The following is a 13,799-nucleotide window of genomic DNA, read 5'->3' as shown; positions in this document are numbered from 1 at the left end:
ATGTCCTACCACAAGAACTCCTTATTAACCTTGTGGCCAGCACGAGAGCATGCAATTATGCCTGTGGTGATCACACACCCTATTAAGAACCATTTCTCACCTTTTGTGTAATGTCCAGGGGACCATCATAAATTGTAGTGAATTCATTGCAATTTTTGTCTTTAATAAAAGTGCCATTTCTATTTGTCTCATTGTATATTTCTTTCAGTTACCTTCTGCGGTATACTGTAGGAAATTTTTCTATGTTTTGTCCAAATTTCATCGAACTGTGTTCTTGACAGTGACTCATCGTGTGAAAGTTAGTTTCGTCGTTCAATTTTGCACACCATTGTACTTCTAACACGGAATTTATGTATTATACCAACTGGTCTTGTGACTTATCAATCCGTGCAGTCTTTTTCCATAATTTAAACCTCCAGTATTGCTGGTAGGTGTCCATGCTAATTTCTGTGCTGTCTGATGTATGCTGGGATGGGTTTTGAACCAGGTAATGAGGTGGTGGTTGTGGATAATTTTGCTGATTACCAGTTGTCCTGCACTGAACTGGTAGGTGATTTGCTGAACTTGTGAAATATTATGACGTAATAACACAAAATTTTGATTATACATTCATAATTTAATATTGATTAGTCTTTGTATACTTTTACTATGAAACCAATGATTTAACTATTGATAATTGAGGAGCATTTTTTCAAAACTTGATATATGCAAAAAAATTCAAAATTGAGTTAGACATGGTAATGGCATATTGTTGGCCTTTTACATCAACCCCTGAACCAAGTTTTAGCAAAAGTTGACTACTGCTGCATGTATGAACACTCCATATCACAAGGTTTTAGTAAAACATGATATATGCATACCTACAGGTACAGCAAAAGTCAACAAATGCAATATAATTACTCCCTATTGTCTCCAGTCTCTTATTGCACCAAACAGTTAACTATAATGGAGTATAGTGGTTGCTGTAAGCATTGTTACTTGCCGCCGTAACAATGTTTACTGGTGGGAATAGGGTTGCAACCAGACCACAGTGTCAGTGTCACACCTGTAGTTTAGTTTTATACAAATATTCACTTGACACTCAGGTGTACGTCTACAAAGAAGTTTCGCAAGTGGAATTTACCAACTTCATCAACCCATGACACCATTAAATAAAATAGATCAAAATAAATTTCTGTTCAAATTTCTTACTATTTCTTCACCTCGGCGCAGAGTAATGGACACCCAGAATGCAACAGAGAAGAAAACAGTGACAGTTAAGTGCTATTAGAAAAAGAATGATGAAATAGTGCCTCTTTCTGCTGCCACTTTCCAATAAATAAGTGGTATGTCAAAGGCAAGCAGGTTCCATGAAGGAAGGTGGTTTCCAAAGGAAAAGAAAGGAGGCAACACAATAGGAAGGGTTCATAAGGAAGTAACGATTGCCATTAAGGATGATGTAAAAAAAATTGCATGGAGAGCCACCATGTGTCAGTAAGTGATACATACTCTGGAGATCCAGTACAAGTTGACATCCTGGGATGAAAGCAACCACACCATCCAACAGGACTCAGTGGCAGATTTAAAAATTTTGCACCCCCAGGCACACCATATTATATGCACGTCTAGCCCCCCCCCCCCCCCCCCCCCACAAAAAAAAAGTTTTAAATAATAACTATTACCTGATCACTCCACAATTACCGTTTTGGCTGGGAGTGCTGTGAGCTGTTTCCGTACTCTGCTATTCATTGTTCTGAAAGATGAGTCAGCAGGCTAGTCATGCTCAATCAAAATGTAATATGGTTCCTGAACTGTACTTAGTGTATGGCAGCAGATAAAACAAACTTAAATCTTTATTGTATTAACACATTCTTCTGTCGAAAGACAACAGAAATGAACACAAGTAAAATAACTTTTCTTTTATAGCCCAAAAATTCAGCAGAGCATGTAGGAGACAACGGATTTTTGTTACACATACACTTTTAATATGTTCTTTTACATGCAACCATTGAAAATGAAAATAAAAAGTTGTGTTACAATCTAAAAATTGAAATGAATGTGTCATAAATTAGAAATTAATACGTACTTTTACATAGATGTGTTCAAAAAAAAATTTAACTGTTGTTTTATGATCTAATAACTTGAATGTCTAGCAGATAAAAAAACACATTCGGTATTAATATGTGAATCTATAGGAAACCGTAAGAAATGAAAATGAAATAGAGATTTCGGTGCATGAACTAATAACTAAATACAGAGGAACAAACACAGAACTGGATTTGCTGTTACATAATTTTATCGACTAGTGTGGAAAAATTGAATTTGTTTTATAATCTAATAGTTAATATGTAAAGCATTAAGGTCTGTGAGATGCTGCATAATAAGTGTACGCAATACCTTTAATCCATGTAAGGGCTGAACAGTTTTGTACTGCAGCTACTGCACTCACCATAGCTCTTTCTAATGGTATTAGCAAAACTTTTACGTATTTATCGACAGAACTGAACTATGTTATTTTTAATTAACACTTTTTCATCTGAGCGTGCTCTCTGTTAACGTATATTACCGCGATAACTGTACATTTTAGCAAACGCCAAGAATATGCAGCTGTTGTAATATACTACAGTATCAGATGACTTGACTGTACAGCGCCGAGCGGCCTGGTTCATTCGGGTATTGTTTAGTATTGTCGGGCACCGTTGGTCACATCTGCACGTAAACAAGGTTTAGTTCCATGTTCTGCCACCGGCAATTGTAAAATAAACAGGTAATATGTAGTTTGTAAATCCAATGAATGTGCTCTAATTTATAATAAAAATCACATTATAATCTTAAATTTTTAAAACTAATATGAATAAGTAAACAAACTTGCCAGTCAGCAAAGATTGCGTCTGGCTTTGACAGCAAAAAACTCGTTGATCATATCTTCAGAGTTAAGTTGGTTATCAGTTAGGAGGTCAGCTTTGATGTGAAGAATGGACAAGATGTTCAATGTATCCTCATACAATGTAGAACGTAGGTATGATTTCAGTCTTTTAAGAGCCGAAAACAAGCATTCTGCTGAACAATTTGTAAGTGCCATACATAGATATATTCTAAGAACAATGTCAACATTCGTAAACACGGAATATAACCTCTCTTTTTGTAAAAATTTACTCATTTGGCAGGTATATCACTAATCTCAGAAGATTTCAAAAGTTCCGCCAAATGTTCACATTCACTAGGGAAGGAAAGCTCTAAATCTGTGTCGTATGACGCTTGTAGTTTTGCTGCACGTTCCGCAGTATTGTCGTGTGAACTGTTCTTAAGGTTACTGAAAAGTGTGGAGGAGTCCAACAGTGTTCTATAGCTTTCCTTCCTCCTCAGTAATTTGGTGTAAGAGTTTTTGAGTACTGGGAGAAATGTTTCAAATTTAAACTTTCCCCTTCCAGTCAGAAAAAGTCAGAGTCCGCTTCTTCGTCATCATGAAGTTTGTGTTTTCATGATCTTTTATAGGTGCATTCATAGCGTATATCAGTCACAATCTCCATGGATTTATTTTCATAATAGTCCAACAACAAACAGATGCGATAAATCCTACAAGTGATTCATATAATTCATGCTCTACTTCAGTATCAATATTTACACTTTGCAATTTCAGATTTACACTATTAAATCTCTGGAGTATGTCCTTCCAAACTGTCGCATGAATACTATTTCTAGTCTGCTGAGTTGATTCAATAAAGCTGAAGCCACATTTTGCATAAATGGTTTTTCAAACATATTATTGGCAATATGTGTGAGGGCATTGATAATGCCCTCCCAGTTTTCATATAGACTTACACACACTTCCTCTCCTGCTGATCAATATGTTTTTGATAAACTTTTTACCATTTTGCTTCCTGATTTCGTGAAAGAAAGAAGTTTATCCCAGCGCTGTGTAGAAGCAGAGGAAAAAGTTATAAAGGTTTTGCACTACATTGAAAAATGAACATGCTTCCCGACAACAGCTTGCTGCACTAGTGCTGACTGAATTCATAGAATGTGCTGGACAAGGAACATAATGTGCTTTCGAATTTCGTTCTCTAATGCGTGCCTGCAAACGTGTGTAAGTTCCTGACACATTGCTTGCGTTGTTATATGACTGGCCTCTACAGTCAGTAATATCAATGGAATTTGTAGACAGGACTTTTAGTACGGCCTCAGCTAAGTTTTCGGACTTGTGTCCCGGGTTTGGTAAAAACAGAAGGAAATGTTCAACAGGTTCACCATTCTCATTCACATATCTTAATACGAAAGATAATTGATCAATATGTGAAATGTCCGCAATAGAATCTACTATTATAGAGAAATATTTGGCCCATTTTATTCCACTTATAATTCTTTTTATTCATTCAGAAAGAAGCTCTATTATTTCATCACAGATTGTTGAAGAAAGATAACTTGTATGTCACTGCCCTGGATTTCAATATCGTTCAATGTGCTCTGCGAGAAAAGGATCAAACTCGGCTATAAGTTCAAGAGACATCATAAATTGACCATTATGTAATGAATGGAATCCTTCAACATGTCCATGTAGGGAAGTCCATGACTTTTTAGCATCTTCACTAGTGCAAACACCCTTTTCAACACACTGCGCCAGTACATTTTTTCTGTCTCAACATATGACTCTAAATGATTATCTGTTGTTCCAAGTGACTTTTTTTCTAGTTAACAGTGATAACTCAGAATTTTTGTGTTCAAGTGAATTCTCAGGATGAGATAAAATATTAGTAATATTTTTCCAATTTGTAATACCATTAGTAGCAATAGTGGCCTTACCTCCGAACAATTTACATAGTACACAGAAAACAGCACCGGTGCTACAGGAGTATTCTAGAAAATGACGCAAAGTTGATTCACCATTTAAAAGTTTATGGTAAAATACATTTTTGTTCAAATATCTGATTTGATCACCTATTGATCTTCTTGAATTAGAAAAATCACAGTTGCAATTTTGATTAATGCCACATTGTAAGAGAATTATTGTTGTTTCATTGACACACCATTCTGCAGGATCATCACTAATGAGGTTATTTCCTTTTGTAATGTCTGACTCGACACTTAGTTTTTCGTGAAACTTGAAATCGGGAACAATTTTTCTTCATTTTTAACTTTTGTTTCATCTGTATTTACCTTTTTTACAACAGCTGCAGTGACGGAAATATCCACACTACTTGAACTTGACGTGGAACCACCAACATTTTTTGTGAAAAGTGTAGCTACTCTGCCAAGCATTTTTAGAACATTATCTTCTCGTTCTCACCTTTCTTTTGATAATTTCTGAAATGCCGCCCCACTTAATTTAGCATGTTTGCTTTTTTCACTGTTATTCATGTTAAGGCACATAAAAAATTGTCAACAAACAGTCAAAACAAAAGAAAAAATTTGTAAAAGAAAAGAAAGAAAGAAAGAAAGGCTGTATCCAGTTCCAATCATACTAAACCGCACATTGAGCACAAAACTTTTTACTTTTAACACGGCACACAAGCACAAAGATTTTTCCTTTAAACATGGAGCGATGAACTGACCGACTCCGATTACTCGATGTAGCTGTGCTATGAAAGAACAATAATGCAAAATAATTTAATTTCATTGGCGCCTGTTTCTCTGTTATCAGTGAATAGTAGAAGCACACCTGCCAGCTGGAATTTGTCTCGTAAAGAAAACAGGACAGTCCCTGTTTTGGCTTCTGTTTCGTGCGTCGCCAGAATTTTTAGCTGGGACGCAAATATGTTATGAATATTCTTGACACTGTCTTTCTAATTTAAAAAGCAAATGTTTGCAATTTCTTGCAGTGAGGTGTGCTGGATCGACTCTTATCTCACTTATTCTTATAACATTTTATCGGTTTCTGTGGGCAGAGAAGACAGACTACAAAGTTTAAGTAGTCTTGTTGGCAGTTGATGTGGTGTGTTGTCATTTGTGTGAACACTGCTGTTATGTCTACATGCAAATGCACCTTCTGTTCCAACATAAAATAAAAATAACCTTTCCTTGAAGAAAAAAAGCTTAGTTAAAAAGTTTAATATAAAATTTGCAATGCCACGTGCTGTTAGATTGCACAGAGCGGAAACTTTGATATCGTGCAGGCTGCAGCACAATAAATGAGACAAACAAAAGTTGGTTTCTTCTTCTTTTTTCACCAAAAAAGTAACTAAGTAAGTAAATACATAAAATTTTTGAACTGTTGTGAAGTGTATCTCACACATTTTCAGATATTCTGCTTATGTTCTTTTTTATAAACATGCATTTTAAAATGTAAAACATTTCCAGTATCAACATGTTTTGTGAAATGGGTGGCATTAAATCAAAGCTCAGATATTGAAAACCACAGAGCTTTCACATTAATTACAGTAATGGAGGGTTGACCTGATACTTCCCCGTAATTTCTACAAGAAATTTAAGTAGAGTCGGGTTTTTCATACTGAGGCCCACACATGTAAGAAACTGCCGATTAATTATCACAGCTTTTCAGGGGTCCCGGTATTTCCACAGGGGAAATATGGTAGAGTTAAATAGAAGCTGACAACATTCTTGGAATAACATTTCAAACACTGTATTGCAGATTGCCGTCCTGACAGCTTACTTCAAAATATTTTGAACAATCATGAAGATGATGCCAGACAGAAACCCAATGTTAAATTTCCATTCAGTCACCAAGTAACGTGTAGAATTCCAAGCTCATATTGTTGAATTTCGTTCTTAAGGCTTATTTAAACTAGCAAGTTGCTTAACAATGTTAAAAATTTTTGTCTTTTGTAAGCACAGTTATTTTAAAACGTAAGAGGTTAAAATGGTTACAGAGCAAAATATGCCGCCCCCCTTAAGGTGCCGCCCCCTAGGCCTGTGCCACTGACAGTAGTACCATCTACACTTTTACCAAAATAGAATATGGTATGCAAAGAAAAGAAGATAAATGTGAGTCCCTTGTTAAAGTATTTTGATATTCCAGATGATACAAAGAAGTTTTACAAAGATGTTGTAAACGAATAATGTATACATTTAAAAGGAAAAACTGGACAACAACAGTGTGATTGAAACATGCAATACTTTTTGTAGTGTTCATTTCTTATTTCATGTAGTATTGATGATGATAATTTAAGCTACACATTTGTAACAGTTATCACTGCAATTATTGTATTGTGCCACTGTATTTCTATTATTATTGTTTGTATTCTCAATAAAGTCGAAGGCCATAAATTAAAAAAAAAATGCTTTGTAAGATACACAAAAATATGCATTTTACAACAATGCAGGCATTTAATAACCACTGCAGCACATAAAAAAATTAGCTGTGGGGAAAAAATAGACAGAATTAAAGAAGGCAGGATAACTGATACCAACAGTAATTGTAAGCATTTATTGACTTTTGAAAAAAAGCTGGAAAAATCACACCTTAATATACTGTTATAAAAGTTAAATTTTAATATATTTCAGTACAATGCTGTATTAATGTAAGTGAGATCTAGTAGTCATATGAAAATACAAATGCTCCAGCATATCTATCTAGCAGAAAACAGAGACTCATTTTATGAAAAACTGTATCTGTTGCGTTTATCGAGTTTTGAAAAAACGTTCCGCAATAGTGCAATATGTACCTAATAATTTGCTTTATTGAAACTAACTTTTACATCAAATTATTTTCATTATTTATGTTTGTAAATGACTGATCTCCTCCTGAGGGAACAATTCACCAATAAGTATATGAGCATGCTCTTCAACCACAAAAGTAGGCGATGTACTACGACTTATAGGTTGGCACATTTTTCTTGCCCTATCATGCAATGCATAAAGTGATTTGCAGTCACTAGTAGTAGGTTATAGCTAGACATTGGCACAGTGTAGTTTGTGGCTAGTATGCACAGTTAGCAGTTAAGTGCAGTAAAATATTGCACCAATGCATAAAGTGATTTGCAGTCACTAGCAGTTAGTCGTAGCTAGACATTGGTGCAGTCTAGCTGATGGCTAGTATGCACAGTAAGCAGTTAACTGCGGTAAAATGTTGCTCCACCAAGAATGGGGACGGAAAGAGTAGTCTGACATGTAACAGACAACAGACCTACAGGAAATAGAGGTACAGGAAGACCAAGGAAAAGGTGACTTTTATGAGGACGGAACAGACTATAAGTCTACTTCTTGAAGAAGAAGAAGAAGAAAATATTGTGCACTGGTGAATGGAGATGTCAGTTTGATATGTTTACTGTATTAATTCATCTCAGTTAGGTAATTGCCGCAGATGCAAGGTTGTTTTGAGGTTAAACCTATGTTGTAATTGCTTGCTCCACGACTCCATCAAGCATTGTGGCTAATGGTATGGTGAACTGAAGCTACATGTTTTATATGAGCTACAAAGATACCGTAATGTGTTAACTGCTCACTGCTTATGTGTATGTACTACAGTTAGAAAAGGCAAAGTTTTTCTTTTCTACTTAGATCAGTTAAGAAATGTTATGAAAAGTTGATGTTAATTAGTTCTGGACAATATATTGACATGATTTATAACAAAATTTGTCAGTATTACTTGAAAACTTTGTTTCCTTCCTTTCATGTCATTTTTCAATGTCACATTGTTAATCAAAGAGTGAATGTAGGCAGGAATAATGTTTGTGCAGCAATGTTAATGTGACTTAATTGAAGTATGAATGAAATGCCATCAGCAGACAGAAAAAGTGAATATTTAATTGCTTATTCCTAATTGAATTATTTTGATTACAAACAGTGGTATGCTATGGGCAAGGTGGTATGGCAAAAGCACACTGCTTGCATGTTCTCACAGATAGAGGGGTAGTTGAAACAATCTTGGCAACAGGTGGATCCACTACAGAAGTTCCACTGGGAAGTTCTTACATGTCCTCCATACAGCCTTGATCTCTCCACATGCTGTTTCCATTATTTTTGGATCCCAAAAAAAGACATTTTTGGCTGCCAATTTGTTTCGTAGGTAGGAAGAAGTGCATGCCAGGGTGCATTTGTGGTTCTGTAGACAACCACAAACAGTTTTTCCAGAATGTGTTGACCTTCTTGTGGGATAGATGTATTAATAGTTATGACAATTATCTTTGAAATAATAAACAGTTTATGTACTTTTACATCTGTCTAATTTTCATTTGACTACCTGTTATAACTGGAATAATCTGCTGTCATGGCACCTACCTCAAAATGAAGAAAATAATCAAAAATATTTTTTATGATTTTTCAGATGGCATTTGATCTTAAGGAAATTGAGATGAATAACACAGCCATGTTTCGTCAGTGGCAAGCACTTCACAATATCTTATGTGAAATTCTGGACGATGTAAGAATTTTTAACACACAAGCTATTAAAGGGGGTGAAAAGATATGCCAGCTATGCAAAATTTGCAAACAGCTGAATGCAGAAAGACTGGAATTGGTTAATCACTTCCTGGGGATAATTGATAAAGGTATGTTTAACAATGATAAGGATCTACGTGACAACAAAGCTGAGGAGTGTGTTCTTTTTGTTACTATGTACTACAGAGATTGAATTTATATTGTTATTTCCTCTTTTGTAATTTGCTATCCTCGCAATATATTTCTTTGCTGTTATTTGAAGAGTCATCATCTCATCTTCCTTTTTGTTGTGCAGCTCAAAATACATCTCTTGGAAAGAAAAAATGAGAGAGTTAATTGAAGTTTTTTCACTATTGTGGTGAACCAGCAAAATGGTCATCGGATGAACCACTGTCTTAAGTTATTAAAGCAAAATATAAATTTCATTTTCACTGCATGAATGGTAGTCATTTGTCTAATGAAATAGAAATAAGACTTAAAGTGGAATGATTTTAGTAAAAAATCTGTTGAATGTAAGTTACTTTCAGTACAAAAGATCCAGTGGACCTCTACAGTATTCTCTAATAACTATAACTTATTTATTTTTAATAATTTTATTGTTTTCATAATTTATCTCTTGTTAAATTTTGTTGTTTTTATGTTTTATATAGAATATTTTATGTTAATGTTAATTGTTTGATGATTTTTGTAATTGACTGTTTTGTAATTGACTGAAATAAGTGTTTGATTTGAGACAAGTAAAGCTGTTTTTATGCAATTTGTATTGTTTTATGTAAAAAGCGCAATTTATACCACATATTGTACTTTTTTTATATTTAATAAATGCTTCATTTATTTCAGTTCGTTGTGGCCTTTATTTCTACTTAGTTGTTAGATTACAGAGAATTTTGTATTACATGTGTCTGTAATGTTTCAACCATGACATATGCCAACTGCCTTACAGTGCTCACTGTATGTTTTAACCCCTTCAAATAATAGTTCAGGATGATGCTATTCCACAGAGTGCTTCAGTTTTCAAAAGTAAGCACTTTCATTTTTTTAATACCATCTTATGAATGTGAACTGCATTACACATTTCTGTGCCTAATAAGGTACGAGGGTTGCCCCAGAGAGTAATGGCCCACTTTTTTCCCCCAACTACAATTTGTGAGTGTGAAGCAATGAGTATGAATTCTTTGAAGTTTCCTGAATCTGCACGCAAAACTTATATTTCCTCCAACAAATAGCTTAGCTTCACCAGCGTTTCGAAATGAGATCTGTGAGTGATGCATTTTACAAGCAGCATATCATCATTGAATTTCTCACTATGGTAAAAGAAACTGTGGGGAATATTCACTAATGTTTGTGTGAAATCTATGAAACATCTACTGTCAACAGGAATATAGTTGACCATTGGTCATAGAGGGTGAGGCCATCAGAAGACAGTTTGGTGTAGCTCAATTATTTGCTTCGAGAGAGGAGACCATTTGTGGCTGTTACACCTTACATGTTGCAGCGTGCCGATGTTCTCATTTGTGAGGATGGATGCATTATGGCTCAGCAGTTGGTGCTGCTGTTGACAATCAGCAGAGGAACTGTTGTTGCAATTATCCACACTCTGGATAATCAAAAGTGTGTGCAAAATGGGTTCTATGCAATCTTATGGTGGAACACATATTTAACAGAAAAAACATTTTTCCCAGTTTTTGCAACATTTTGAAGCTGAGGAGGAGGTCATCTTGTCCCAGACTGTGACAAGTGATGAAACCTCGGTTCACCAACTTGAACGCTAAACAAAAACACAGTTGATGGAATGACTTCGCCCTCACTCTCCACAGAAGAAAAAATTCAAAGCAACGGCTTCCACCAGTAAGATCATGATAACTATGTTTTATTATGGTTAGGGTGTGATTCTCATCGATGTGCCAAGAGACAATAAGCATTAATTCTGAGGCTTATGCGAACGCATTAACTGCATTTAAGTGTTTACGGTGACTTTGGTGCTGTAAGAAACCAGGGGATATTTTTATAAAACATAATAACACTCAGCCCTACACAGGTCTTACGACTTATGAACATGTTGCAAAACAGTGTTGTACAGCATTATCTCATCCACCTATAGCCATGATGTAGCTCCCTCGGACTTCAACTTGTTTGGGCCATTAAAGGAAAGCAATTGTAGAAAAGTAGTAAAGAAATGGCTACATGACCAGAACACGGATTGGTGCCAAAAGGACATACCTTGTTGGATGAAGGCCATACAGCTGAATAAAGATTATGTGGAAAAATAAGATGTATAGATAAAACATTTTTTTGTATGTAATTTTCCTTGTGTGAAATAAATAATCATTGGAGAAAAAATGTGGGACATTACTTTCTGGTTGACTAGTCAGAAGATTCAGTGTTAAATCCAATCAGTTCTGGGATTTTTTTCTATCATTATCTTCTGTTTCAGTTCTTGAGTATATGAAAAAATGGTGAGTTCTGCCATGGTTCAGAGTCCTGGTTCAACTATAGCTGGTCTTATAACTGGCTGGGTAAGTCAGTGTGAACCATGTTTAGCGCAGCAAGGTTGTCACAGCTGTTTAAACTTCCCAGACAAAAGTGTTGAATAATAACAGAGGAATATAAATGCAGACAATTATTGTTATGAACTGCTTCTCCTTAGAAGAAAAGATTGTTATTAACAGTAAATCCTTTAATTGTTACTAAGACCTGTGTGTCAGAGACTGGGTGCTTTTACCAGGAACTGTTGGTCACTCTGCAGTGCAGACTGCTCATCTTTCATGATGTACCTGAACTGCCTGCTGCAACTCAAATTTGCTTTGGGAGGCCTTCTATGACAGAAATGCGGGATCACATCTTGACTGCCAACTTTACTGCTGTTAACTGTAATTTACAGACATTGTGAAACTTTGTAAATGAGTAAAATAATTGACCATACTGCATTGATAAATGGGACTGCAAAGTCTACATACAAACAATCCTAAGGTCAGTCGTTTGTGGCTATGAGGAGAAAACTTTGTGGAGCTGTTTGCTGTAGTGAACACTGTTGAGATGCCTTCATGTCCCTCTCAGGTGCAGGCCAGAAACAGGGCTTTGTTTCACTGCTTTGGTTCTGGGATATGCCAATGTCTACTGTGCAGTAGAAGAATACTTCCAGAGCATAGGCAGAATGTCCGTGCAATCTATGTCATTCTACATTGCCAGGAGAAGAACCCATTAATGCATCTAATATCTGCTGCTTAAGCAAAAAATAAATTTTGCATGTTAAATCTACAGTTTAATTTAGTTCAGTTGTTTGCATGTCCCATTAGTCATACTTGCAATCTTTTCCTATGCTGTGGAACGAATCAGTCTTAGTATTATAGTACTCTCTCTCAATGCAAACTTGTCAACATGCTGACCTTACATGTGATTTTGTTAAACATTTATTTTTTCCTAATCTTGTTGTGTTAGCCAATATATGGAAGTAGAGTGATACATCAGAATAAAAAAGAAATCATTACTGTCTTTTGGGTAAATGGTTAAATTATTGTTATATATTAGAAATCTGTGTCTTACGCATAGACACGTTCAGAGTACCAGGTAGAAGGACTGGTAGTGCACGTAAACATGTTCAGAGCACAGGGACAGGTACAAAGGTGCGCGCGTTAACATGTCCAGAGCAGTTAAAGGGTTAAGAGCAAAATAAAATTCGAGGACCTCCAAGACAATTATTTGTGGAACCTTAATTCATTTAGAGCTGAAGTGGCTCCTAGTTCAGGAACATTGTGAAAGACACAGATTTGGTGGTGGCAGAACTCCATTATCACTAGGAGCAATGTCCGATGGGCATACAAACTTTACATCTTCCCTGGTGATCTATATGCAACTTTTCGGAGGTGTATTTTATCCGTACTTCTTTTCGTTTTCGATGGTACGTTTCTGCACTGAGCTGCTCTGATGGACAAATTTCTCTTGAAGATGGACATCACAAGGACTGGCTTGCAAGGTATCCACAGTTGCATCCTATGCACCATATCGTGGATGCATCTGAGAGTTGAACTGTCAGCTGTCCCACGTGTCTCTTCCACTCACAGTCTTCTCAGGAATGGGATAGGATACCATTAGAGCTCTGCCTTTTAGACAGTGTGCCATATCACTGTCAAGTATGTGTGACACCTATTTGTAATAATTCCTTCTATTAATGGTTCTGTTTTAGAGAAAACATTTTCTGGTTATTGTTACTTGTTTTTCAAACGTATCTATATGGCTCAAGAGCTTCAGTGACAGCTTCTTTTGGTCATTATTGTACCCCAAATGCTCTGCAATAAAGCTTTACTTTGGTCTGTAAGCTCTCATACATCTTGTGCAGGAAATATGCCCCCATTTGCTTCTCATGTCGAACTTTTTGGTCCTAATGTATTACATAAATTTGCTTTGCATACATTTAATACTCTTGACAGAATATTCAACTGAGCCACAATAGAAATGATATGAGATTGTTCCTGATTAAGATGAATAAA

At 35.7% G+C, this 13,799-nt stretch overlaps 1 protein-coding gene across 1 annotated transcript in view; it reads left to right on the top strand.

Moving 5' to 3' along the window:
* The window catches only part of LOC126249522 (uncharacterized), a 64,850-nt gene extending 54,787 nt beyond the window's left edge, over positions 1 to 10,063 (top strand). The window contains exons 7-8 of the mRNA XM_049951180.1: positions 9,200 to 9,422; positions 9,608 to 10,063. Of these exons, the coding sequence (XP_049807137.1) occupies positions 9,200 to 9,422; positions 9,608 to 9,639 (255 nt within the window). The 3' untranslated portion in view covers positions 9,640 to 10,063. The remainder of the gene's footprint in view (positions 1 to 9,199; positions 9,423 to 9,607) is intronic.
* The last annotated feature ends 3,736 nt before the right edge of the window (positions 10,064 to 13,799 follow it).

The sequence above is a fragment of the Schistocerca nitens genome, chromosome 3, assembly GCF_023898315.1.
Source record: "Schistocerca nitens isolate TAMUIC-IGC-003100 chromosome 3, iqSchNite1.1, whole genome shotgun sequence".
NCBI lineage: Eukaryota > Metazoa > Arthropoda > Insecta > Orthoptera > Acrididae > Schistocerca > Schistocerca nitens.
The sequence above is the reverse complement of the archived record's forward strand: the minus strand, read 5'-3'. Positions and strand labels throughout refer to the sequence as shown.